Raw genomic sequence first — 10,708 nt, forward strand, 5'->3', positions numbered from 1 at the left:
AGCTGCCGGAAGAACTTTCCTCTCTATGGTCCCCCAGAGCTGGAGCGGCAATTACGTATTTCCGATTCCTACTCCTTTCCTTCTTCCGGTCCTGGAGGACGGCGCTCTGGGCCGGTGTTCCACCCTGGCAGTGGTCGTGGAAGGCTGCAGTAGCCATGGCGGTGTTTGAGCAGATGAGAGCGAACGTGGGCAAGTTGCTCAAGGGTATCGACAGGTCTGCGCTCTGGCCAAGCGGGATGGACAAGAGGGTTTCCGGAGACCGAAAGGGATGGCCAGGGGCCTGGGCCTGTACGGGGGTGGGTTTCTCTGTCACTCTGCGCGGGATGAGGCCATCCTGGATTAAGAGACGTTTACGGAGACAGCAATGTAAAGGCCTAGAGGCAAGAGAGCACCTACTATTCAATCTCCTTAATTGCCTGAAAGTTTCTCTGTTCTCTTTTTCAGCCCCTCAGTTTTCTGTCTGAGCTCATTTACAGTACTTTTTTTTTCGCTTTGAGACAGGGTCTTGCTTTGTAGTTCAGGCTGGCCCTGAGCTCACTATGTAGCCTATGCTGCCCTCGAACTCATGGAGCTCCTCCTGCCTCTGCCTCCCGAGTGCTGGAATTACAGGCGTTCGACACCACTCCCAGCCACAGTACCTCTTAAAGTTTCCTTTGCCCTTCGTGTCATTCATTCAACACAGGTTCGCTGATGTCTACACTGTCAGTGCCTGGCAAGCCACAAATCTGGCTTTTATGGACTGAGTTCCCTTTTCTGGGCCAGACTAGGGCAAGCAAAAGAATGAAGGGGGAGGGTGGGTTAGGCATTGACCTAAGCAGGAGATGGGTCCACTGTGGGGACCTAGAAGATGTGAGTAACAGATGGGTTCAGGAGGCCTTGTACACAGGCTGCATTGACTGAGTGAGGTTGAGAGGCAGCAGGGCTCCCCAGTGGAGTTTAGAACTCACAAGAAGGTCTGAGTGTGGGCAAGTTCTCTAAGAGGCTATAGAGCTGATTATTCAGTTAGAGCCAGTGGCCAGGGCTAGATTTAGAGGTAAAGAAAAGAAGAAAGGAGCAGGTCACAGTGAACTCTTGGCATCCTAAAAAGACTGGCCTCAGCTGCTCTCTCCTCTGCTCATCCATCCTCATTCTTGTCTAGGTACAATCCCGAGAACCTGGCCACCCTGGAGCGCTATGTGGAGACGCAGGCCAAGGAGAATGCCTATGATCTGGAAGCTAATCTGGCAGTCCTGAAGTTGTGAGTGCCTAGCCTGTCCCTACCCCCTGTGCCTGCACAGCTGGCAGGGTGCCACTCCCAACATGCAGGCGGGTGCTGGGGTAACCTGCAGGATGTGGCTTCTCTTTGGTGTGCAAGACTAGGAAGCCAAGGAAGTTGGGGGTTAAAGTTAATTTTTAAATACATGAGCAAATGTGTATTTTAGCCGGTAATTATAGATAAACACCCATGTACCCACCATCCATTGTCCACTTGGCCAGAATGTTACTAGCACCCCAGGTCCTCTGCCCCTATGCTCAGACCCTGACCAGCCCCCATTCTGGTCACTGCTGTCACACTCTGGCTTGCTGTGATTGTTTACCACTCATGCTTGCATCTGGATTAGCTTAGCTCAGCTCTGTCTGCTGTGAACTTGACACAACTGTAATCATACAGCATAAGGTCTTTTGTATCTAGAATCTTCTACTCACCACTGGGTTTGTGACACCCATCCATTTTTTTTTTTTTTAATGTGGTTGTAATTTGTTATCTTTGCTGTATAGCGTTCTACTGTGTGACTTTATTCTTTTCTCTTTTTTTGGACAGTCTCTTGCAATGTAGTTCAGGCTGGCCTTGAACTCACTTTGTAGCCCAGGCTGGCCTTGAACTCACTTTGTAGCCCAGGCTGGCCTCAAATTTGCATCAATCCTAGCCGGGGATTTAGCTCAGTGGTTCAGCTGCCTGCCTCGCAAGCGCAAGGACCTGAGTTCAATCTCCACTACGAAAAAAAATTTTTTGCATCATTCCTGCTTCAGCCTCCTGAGTGTTGGGAATATGGGCCCTGTTCTCATGGTCTGTTCCTTTTGGGTTCTTCCCCTTTGGGTGCTTTCTTGACACTACCAGCTGTGTAGTTTTTGTAGACTACATAGCCTCTGTGTTCTCATCTCTAAAATGGAGAGACGTGTGTGTTGGGGTAGTTTATATTGTTATTGGTGTTGACCTCTTATGTGTGCTGGCTACTGTGCTGCAGGCCCTGTGAGTGTTACCTCAATTTTTTTTGTTTATTTGTTTGTTTGGTACCAGGGATCGAACTCAGGACCTTGCGCTTGTGAGGCAGGCACGGTTAGCCACTGAGCTAAATCCCTGGCCCTACTTCAGTTATATTGCCCTGGGAGGTAGATGTGGGCTTTGTTTGTTTGGTGTTGGGGGTCAAACCCAAGGTCTCATGCATGCTAAGCACACACTACCACTTATCTACACCCCTAGTTTTCCTCTTTTGAAAGGGAAAAAACTGAGGCACAGAGAATTTAAAATAAGTAATCCAAGTCAGGCATGGTGGTGCATGCCTCTCATCCCAGCATTCTGGGAGGCTGAGGCTGGAGGATCACAAATTCAAGCCAAGCCTGGGCAACTTAGCAAGATCCTGTCCCACAATAAAAAATTTTAAAGGGCCTGGTGACATAGCTCAGTGCCGAAGGGCTGGGTCCCTAGCACCATGGGGAAAAAAAGAAAAGGCAGGCCAAAGTCACTCATCAGAGAAGTTTAAAACTCAGCAGCCTGCTCCAGAGCCTTAACCACTGCTCCATACTGCTGCATCCGTTAGTCATTTGTTTAAGAATCACTTGACAGGGCCGGGGATTTAGAAAAGCGCAAGGACCCGAGTTCCATCCCCGGTACCCCCCAAAAAAAGAATCATGTGACAGTGTCTGTTGGGTGGTTGTGAGGATTAACTGTCCCCATCTCTAGAGTGAGAAAACAGACTCAAGAAAGTGCAGGTGACGCAGCCAGAAGATTTGTGTAGAATCGGGGCCCAGTTGTGTCCAAGACGCAAGCTCCAGACTCAACCAGCAGCCAGTGCCTGGTGAGGCTCCAGGGTGTGGAGGGGTCACTGTTGCTATGTCTCTTGCTGCCCTTCCCAGGTACCAGTTCAACCCAGCCTTCTTTCAGACTACGGTCACCGCCCAGATCCTGCTGAAGGCCCTCACCAACCTGCCCCACACTGATTTCACTCTGTGCAAGTGCATGATTGACCAGGCGCATGTATCCTTCCAGGGCCAGGGAGGGCTCAGAGGCAAGGCTGACGAAGTGTCTGCGTTCATCCACAGCACCGAGTGCCTCTTTGGGTGTTAAGAAAAGGCGTCCAGAAGAGGGAAGGAGAGGGAGCCCAGGAAGGCTAGGGGTGTGGAGGGAGACCTCGGCAGTGGCCACAGTAGGGAAGCCTAGAGGAAGGAGCTCAGCCCTCTTGGGGACAGAGGAAGCGTGGCATAGGAGTCTCAGGTGTCTAAGTGCAGTACAGCCAGACTCCAGGGCACTGGGCAGCTGGGAAGCTTTGGGGCTGCAGGCACTGTGGCCAGATGGGTGTTCCAGGAGTCCCCTGAGGGTGCTAGCTGAACAGAGGGCCACCAGGCAAGAGGCCAGAGGTAGGCTGTCATGTACGCGTGTCCTCAGTCCCTGGCACCGAGCTGGCCTTCCATGGGTGTTGAGTCCTCCCGCATAACCTGCTCTTTCGTGGCTGGTCCAGTGCTTGGCCAGATGAGCCTCCAGCTTTCTTTTAATCAATCACTTGACAGACTCGGCAGTCTCCCACCTGTTCCTGGCAAAACAGGTACCCTCAGGCTGGGCTGTCACACCTCCCTGCTCATTGGTTGCTAAGATGTGAGATCCCAGGTGATTCACTGAACCTACTGGGCTTCCAAGTGTTGAGTTGATCGCAGTATGTGGTTGGGTCGCCTTTTATTTCATTGTCCCCATCACTGGCCTTGTAGCTTGTAGCTTGTAGCTTGTTCCTCAGCCTTTGACCATTAAAGTCAGTGCTGTGATAAATGTCCTTTCTCCCACCTCTACCCACAGGAAAAATAACAGTTCTTTTTTTTTTTTCCTTTCACTGTTTTTTTTGGTACCGGGGATCGAACTCAGGACCTTGTGCTTGCAAGGCAGGCAGTGGCACCACTGAGCTAAATCCTCAGCCCCTCACTGTTTTATTATGATGTTTTATTTTTGTGGCACTGGAGATGAAACCCAGGATTATGTGCATCATGGGCAAGTGCTGTGCCACTGAGCCACACCCTAGGCCCCCAGTCCTTTCTCTGAACTGAACCTTTGGAAGAAGGGGCTAGACTAAGAAGGGAGGTGGGGAGGGGTGACCCAGGGCTGGGAAGCCCCATCCTTCACAGCCTTGGGGCTATTTTCCCTTAACGCTTCCTCTGCCAGCAAGAAGAGCGACCTATTCGACAGATTCTGTACCTTGGGGACCTGCTGGAAACCTGTCACTTCCAGGCTTTCTGGGTAACTTCCCTTGGGCCCAGGGGCAGGGTGGTAAGAACAGGTACAGTGCACATTTGCTGGCTTCCCTGTGCTCAGTGCTCACACACAGGAAGCACCAGGATGACCCTGTGCCCACAAGCTCAGGCTGACCCCATCCTCTGACCCCTATCCTTTCACTAGGCCTGTAGTATGTGATGTTGGTCATATGCAGAGGTCTTCTGTCACCAGCAATTTGGAATGCTCTCTTCCTGCTCTGCCTGGAGCCCGGCCCTCAGATGCTGTCCCTGAGTGGGAGGCCACATGCCCTCCTCAGTCTCCACTGCCCCTCCCAAAGCCACCTCCCTGCTCCTCCTGAAACCCCTTGCTCCCAATCCTGGAACTCCATACCACCACTTCCTGCCCCGTTTTTGGTCCCAGCCCCTAGTGGCTGTTCCTCGTTTCTTGGAAGAATTTCATCTTTCCTGCTACCATGCTTTCCTACCCTCTTTCTGAGACTTTGAAAAGTCACATAGGTGATCTGTCTGTCAGCCATCCTGACCCTTTGGTTCCTTGTGCAGCTGGCTTGTCCGCCTATCCTGAGCCCCTCAGTACCAGGCGTCCCAGGCCAGCCCCAGCACACCAAGCCTTGAGGAAGTTTTGAAAGCCCTGACACTGATACCAGCCTCCTGCTCTGCCTGCACAGGGCTTGGTAGAAGTAGTTGTGTGTGGTCTCAACTTTGGGATTCTAACAGGTTACCCATGGTGATTGTGGCATTGAGCCAGGTTGAGGAGCTGCTGCCTCCAACCTTGTCCTCACCATGGTTCCTCCTGGGATTCAGATGTCTCCACCCGGCCACTTCTAGATCCCTAGCACACTCCAGGGGCCCCCTGCTGCCTGTCACTTCTCAGGCCCTGAGCAGTTCTGGGACTCAGCTTCCTCCTCTTCCCATAGTGCTTCCTCCGCTCCAGGGCAGACCTTACACCTCATTGCACCCCTTTTCCCCACCTCAACTTACAACCAGCATTCTTGTTTTATGAGAAAATAGGAAATAGAGCAGAATGGAGCCAGGGATTTAGCTCAGTGGTTTCGCCGCCTGCTGCCCAAACACAAAGACCCGAGTTTGAACCCCGGTACCAAAAAAAGAAAATAGAGCAGAACTTCCAAGTGTTTGCAGGTCCTGACATCTTGGGGGCGGCACATCACATCTTTTTCTGTTTCAGCTGAGGGAAAATGGCAAAGGCTGCCCCTTCCCTTGTCCCCCAGTGTAGCCCCCAGCCGTTCCCTCTGCTTTCCCTGACATCAGACTACCCTTCCCTTAGCTGGGCTCAGTCACACACACCTGTGACCCCAGCTACTTGGAAGCTGAGGTGGGATAGTTGCAAGTTTGAGCCCCAAGATCCTATATTGGTGATGGCAAACCTTTTAGAGCCTTCAGTGATACAAACAGCCCGCTGTGGTGCATGTGCCATAGGTTCACCACCACTGCCCTATTTAAAAAATGTCCTTTTTCTTTCTTTTCTTTTCTTTTTTTTTTTTTTTTTTTGGTACCAGGGATCGAACTGGGTACCTTGCACTTGCCAAGCAGGCCGCAGAACCACTGAGCTAAATCCCTACCCCTAAAAAATATGTCCTTTACAAAAAAGCTTTCTTCTGGGCATGGGACACACCTATAATCCCTGCACTGAGAGGCTGAGGCAGGGTTGCTGCAAGTTCAAGGCCAGCCTGGAATACATAGCAAAACCCTGTTTTAAAAAACAAAAAAATTGGGCCGGGGATTTAGCTCAGTGGTTTTGCCGCCTGCTGCGCAAGCGCAAGGACCTGAGTTGGATCCCCAGTGCCAAAAAAAAAAAAAAAAAAGTCAGGAGCTTTCAGGTCTGGAGCCAACTCCAGTGTGCTGGGTCTGCAGTGGCCCTGGCATTCCTGCCATGTTGGCTGAGACGTTTGGAACCTTTGAGGGCTTGTCCTGCTTATCCAGGCTGGAGGAGGCGTAAGCAGAACAAAGCCAAACGGAACGGAAAGCTCCCGTCCCAGACAGCTCGTGTCCAATGGGTACGGGGTGCTTGTGCTCTATGCACTTGAACCCACTCTGCTCAACCCCCTCAGGGCACACACCATGCACCTGCCTCTGGCCATATCCTCACGACCTCCATGTTGCCACATCTAGTCAGTCGATCTTAGGCCTTGTCATCCCATTCCCATGGAATGTTGCCCATTCACCAGCATTCATGATGTGGGTCCTCTCACCTTGCTCCCCCAAGCCCTTTGTCACTCAGCTTCCAGGGTGGTTATTCTTGGATTCCCCCACCTCCCCAGCTGCTTTCCTCAGTGCCCCGTGTGCTCCTCATGTCTCCCACTCCTGTTAGAGGGAGCCCTTGCTGATAGTGACATTTGAGCAGAAGCCTGAAGGAGGTGGAGGTGCCAGTCCTGGGCAAGGAGAGTTTCAGGTGCAGAACAGCAGTGCAAAGGGCCTGAGGGGAGTGGGGACCTGGAGAGTTGGAGAAGCAGCCAGGAGGTCCCTGGGCTGGGTGAGGGGGTGTGGGTGAGGATGAGGGCAGAGGTGTCAGATCAGCTCGTGGGGTTTGCTAGAAGTTGGCCTTTTCTCAGAGTGAGACAAGAGCAAGGTTCCATGACCAAGTGCAGTGGGCTCATCTATGTTCCCTCTCCTGGCTATGGTTTCTGCCAGCTGAGTCCAAACCACAAGTCACTTAGTTGGTGTGAGGCTTGGTCTCCCTGTCTCTAAATTGGCATAGCAATAGGAACTGACATCATAGGGTCGAGCACAGAATGCCCCATGTATGAGTGGTCACCTGTTAGCTGCTGGGGACAATATCGGTATCATGGATGTCATTCTTATTAAGACTGAGTGTAGGGCTGGGGATTTAGCTCAGTGGTGCTGCCACCTGCCCCGCAAGTGCGAGGACCCAAGTTTGATCCCTGGTACCAAAAAAAAAAACCAAAAAACTGAGTACACCATTCCCCTCTCAGCAAGCCCTGGATGAAAACATGGACCTCTTGGAAGGTATAACTGGCTTCGAAGACTCCGTCCGAAAATGTAAGCCCTCTAAGCTCCTCAAGGGATAGGGGTGGGCAGCAGGGTCCGGAGGACAGCCCCTCACCACTGTGTCTCCCCTCCACAGTTATCTGCCATGTCGTGGGCATCACGTACCAGCACATAGACCGCTGGCTGCTGGCTGAGATGCTCGGGGATCTGCCCGGTGAGACTGCTGGCTCCCCCTTGCCAGTCTGGGAGGTGGGATGGGCAGGGACAGTGGGCCTCTGTCAGCTCCTCCAGTGGACCCATCCAGGCCTCTAGGCCATCACCGAGGGCAAGCCCAGTGAGGAAACAAGGGTTTGTCATTGGCTGTTCCTATCCTGCGGAGAGCTTGTGCCATTTGTCATTTTTTCCGGTGGCAACTGAGATCTGACCCTGTTGCAGACAGTGTTCTAGACACTGGGCAGCACGCAGAACAGAAAGGCGCAGTGGCAGAGCATGGGCCCAGCATGCAACAGGCCCAGGGTTCCATCCCCAGCCCTCCAAAAAATGTAAAAAATTAAAAACATGGGCTGGGGATTTAGCTCAGTGGTTTCACTGCCTGCTGCGCAAGCTCAAGGACCCAAGTTCGATCCCCAGTACCAAAAAAAAATAATAATAATAATTAAAAACACAAGAACAAATGCAAGGTCCCGAGTTCAATCCCCGGTACCAAAAAAACCCCACAAGATTTGCATGCCCCATGGAGATTGATGCTTTGAAGGACTACAAGTCAGCGTGTAGAGAGGACAGTGTTTGAACAGTTAGACTGTGGACTGAGGCAGGGCCCTGAGGACAGGGCATAGGTGAAAATCTGGAGCAGGGCCTGCTTGTTGTTCACGGGTGGCCCGGGTCTGTGGCACCAGAGCAGTGACTGGTATGGGCAGGGGTGTCAGGTCCTTTGGGGTCCCTGCAGGACTTTGTTCTTTCCTCTGAGTGAGATGCAGCCACAGTAAGACTCTGAGCATGGAGGGACCAGATTGAGGCTCTTAACAGATCTCTCCAAAAACAAACAAAATGTTTGTGTACTTACTTATTTTTGCAAAAAAGAAACAGAAAGGAAAGTCAAGAAACTAAGGGAAGCCAGGCATGGAGGTGCACCCCTGTAATCCTAGCCCTCTGGGAGGCTGAGGCAAGAAGATTACAAGATTGCCAGTTCAACCATGGCCAATTGAATGACTTAGCGAGACTGTCTTAAGATAAAAGGGCTGCAGATATGACTCAGTGGCCTCAATCCACGATACCACAGTAAATAAGGTGAAGACAAAAGCCCTGTCTAGGAAGGACAAGAGAACCAAGTGCGGCCTCTGGTGGCGGTGTAGGAAATGAGCCATAGAAGGGAGGAGACCCATCTGGCTGCTGCTGCTACTGCTGTCCAGGCAGGAGATGCCAGCTGCAGTTGGGCAAGGAGGGCATCCTGGCTGATGAATCTTGATCCCTGGGCCCCCAGTGCTGTGGGATCCCGCCGACTAATGTCCCTTTGGTGCTTGTGTCACCTGCAGACAGCCAGCTGAAGGTATGGATGAGCAAATACGGCTGGAGCGCAGACGAATCGGGGCAGATCTTTATCTGCAGCCAGGAAGAGAGCATTAAGCCCAAGAACATTGTGGAGAAGATCGACTTTGACAGTGAGTGGTGGCTGAGGTCTCAGGCTGCGGGTCTTCGAAGGCCTTTCCATGAGACTGGGGCTGGGAAACTTACACCTCCAGGCTCCAGGGCCTGTCTCAGGGGTGTCTAGCCAGGGAGGAAAAGAGGGCTCTGGGTGTCCTGCCCCACAGTGCTCAACAAGATTTCTAGCAGGTGTCACCACACTCACCTGGTCCCACACGCTTTGTCCCTTTGTTCCTCCTTTATCCTGCCCCGCAGTCCAGTTAGTGGGTAGGAATATGAGTTCTCAGCTTTTTAACTGTCTAACTTGGGCAATCATACTTCTGTGCCTTAGTTTTCTCTAAAAAATGGAGAGGGAGGGCCAGGGATTTAGTTCAGTGATTCCACTGCCTGCCTTGCAAGCGCAAGGTCCCAAGTTCGATTCCTGGTACAAAAAAAAAAAATGGAGAGGAAGTTGGGCATGGTGGTGACACCTGTAGTCCCAGCCAGCTGTCTGGGAGCTGAAGCAGGATTTCGAGTTCTAGCCTAGCTTAAGCAGTTTAGTGACTTAACAAGAACCTGTCTTTAAAAAGGGGGTGCTGGACACAGATCGCTCAAAGTGAAGGCCATGCCTTCAATTCCCCAGTCCCACAAAAAAACAAAACCTGTAAACTGGGCATGATAGCACACACCGGTAATCCCAGCACATGGAAGGCTGAGGCAGGAGGACTGGAAGTTTGAGGCCAGGCTGGACTACATAGCAAGACTCTAACAAGAAAAAAGCCCAAACTACTGTACTACAATAGTGATAATTATAAGCCACATTTATTTGGTATCAGGCATGGTTCTAAGCACTTCACTTAACCCAGCAGCCCTGCAGGACAGATGTTCCTTACAGATGGGGAAACTGAGGCACAGAAATGTTAAGTAACTTAGGCTTTCAGAGTTCCTGGTTTTGGGGTGTGTGGGGGGGTGTTTTGTTTTAAAACTATTGATACGAACTGCTTTTGATAGTGACATGGGTTCAGAAGGGGCATCTGATCTGTTCTTGAAGGATTGGGTGCTATGTATGGGGTAGGGGTTTCAAGGTTCACCTCTGGGCCTTCCCAGGTTAACCCTGTGTCTCTTTTCCTCTACAGGTGTGTCCAGCATCATGGCCTCCTCCCAGTAATTGCAAAACTTTAATAAAGACTTGTTGGCTCAGGCCTGCCTTTTTTCCCCTCGCCCAGCAGAGGTCGCCCAGGAGCAGGACTTTGTGCCCAGGCTGGAGCCCAGCTCTGCCCCCTCAGTCATCCCACCGCCCCTTCCTGACCTGAGGGTCAGGTCGGGGTGGGGAGGGTGGCAGTGAGTCAGCCAGGAAGAGGACAGCAGTGTGAATGGCTGTGTGGCCTCTGGAGCCTGGCTCTGCAGGAGTGGAGGGCGGGTCCTTGTCCACATCCTGGCGCTGCTCTGTGTCCTTGGCCCAGTGCCCCTGCCTCTCTGAGCCTACATTTCCTCCTCTGGAAGGGTGGGAATAATGTGCCCAGAGAATGTGAGCCTTGTGTTGCCCAGGTTGCAGTCTGGCTTTCAGTACTCTTTGGAGGTAGAGGCTTTTATCAGAAAATTGGGACTTCTCTGGGAGCTAACTAGATTTCAGAGAGGGACAGCCCTT

At 51.9% G+C, this 10,708-nt stretch overlaps 1 protein-coding gene across 1 annotated transcript; it reads left to right on the forward strand.

Annotated features, from left to right (window-relative positions):
* The first annotated feature begins 14 nt into the window (after positions 1–14).
* On the forward strand, positions 15–10,260 carry Eif3k (eukaryotic translation initiation factor 3 subunit K). The gene is made up of 8 exons (XM_004859056.4): positions 15–214; positions 1,139–1,237; positions 3,115–3,235; positions 4,406–4,480; positions 7,425–7,491; positions 7,577–7,654; positions 8,973–9,098; positions 10,197–10,260. The coding sequence occupies exons 1-8, from the start codon at positions 156–158 to the stop codon at positions 10,226–10,228; spliced, it is 657 nt and encodes a 218-aa protein (XP_004859113.1). The 5' UTR covers positions 15–155; the 3' UTR covers positions 10,229–10,260.
* The last annotated feature ends 448 nt before the right edge of the window (positions 10,261–10,708 follow it).

The sequence above is a fragment of the Heterocephalus glaber genome, unplaced genomic scaffold (genome assembly GCF_053883595.1).
Source record: "Heterocephalus glaber isolate CG9 unplaced genomic scaffold, H.glaber_assembly_v1.0 deba00001561, whole genome shotgun sequence".
NCBI classification, from domain to species: Eukaryota; Metazoa; Chordata; class Mammalia; order Rodentia; family Bathyergidae; genus Heterocephalus; species Heterocephalus glaber.

Coding starts and splice junctions, on each gene's coding strand:
- Eif3k (XM_004859056.4), top strand. CDS start 156: ATGGCGGTGTTTGAGCAGATGAGAGCGAACGTGGGCAAGTTGCTCAAG. Junction 3,236..4,405: donor GCATGATTGACCAGGCGCAT/GTATCCTTCCAG, acceptor TTCCTCTGCCAG/CAAGAAGAGCGACCTATTCG. Junction 7,492..7,576: donor CGAAGACTCCGTCCGAAAAT/GTAAGCCCTCTA, acceptor TCCCCTCCACAG/TTATCTGCCATGTCGTGGGC.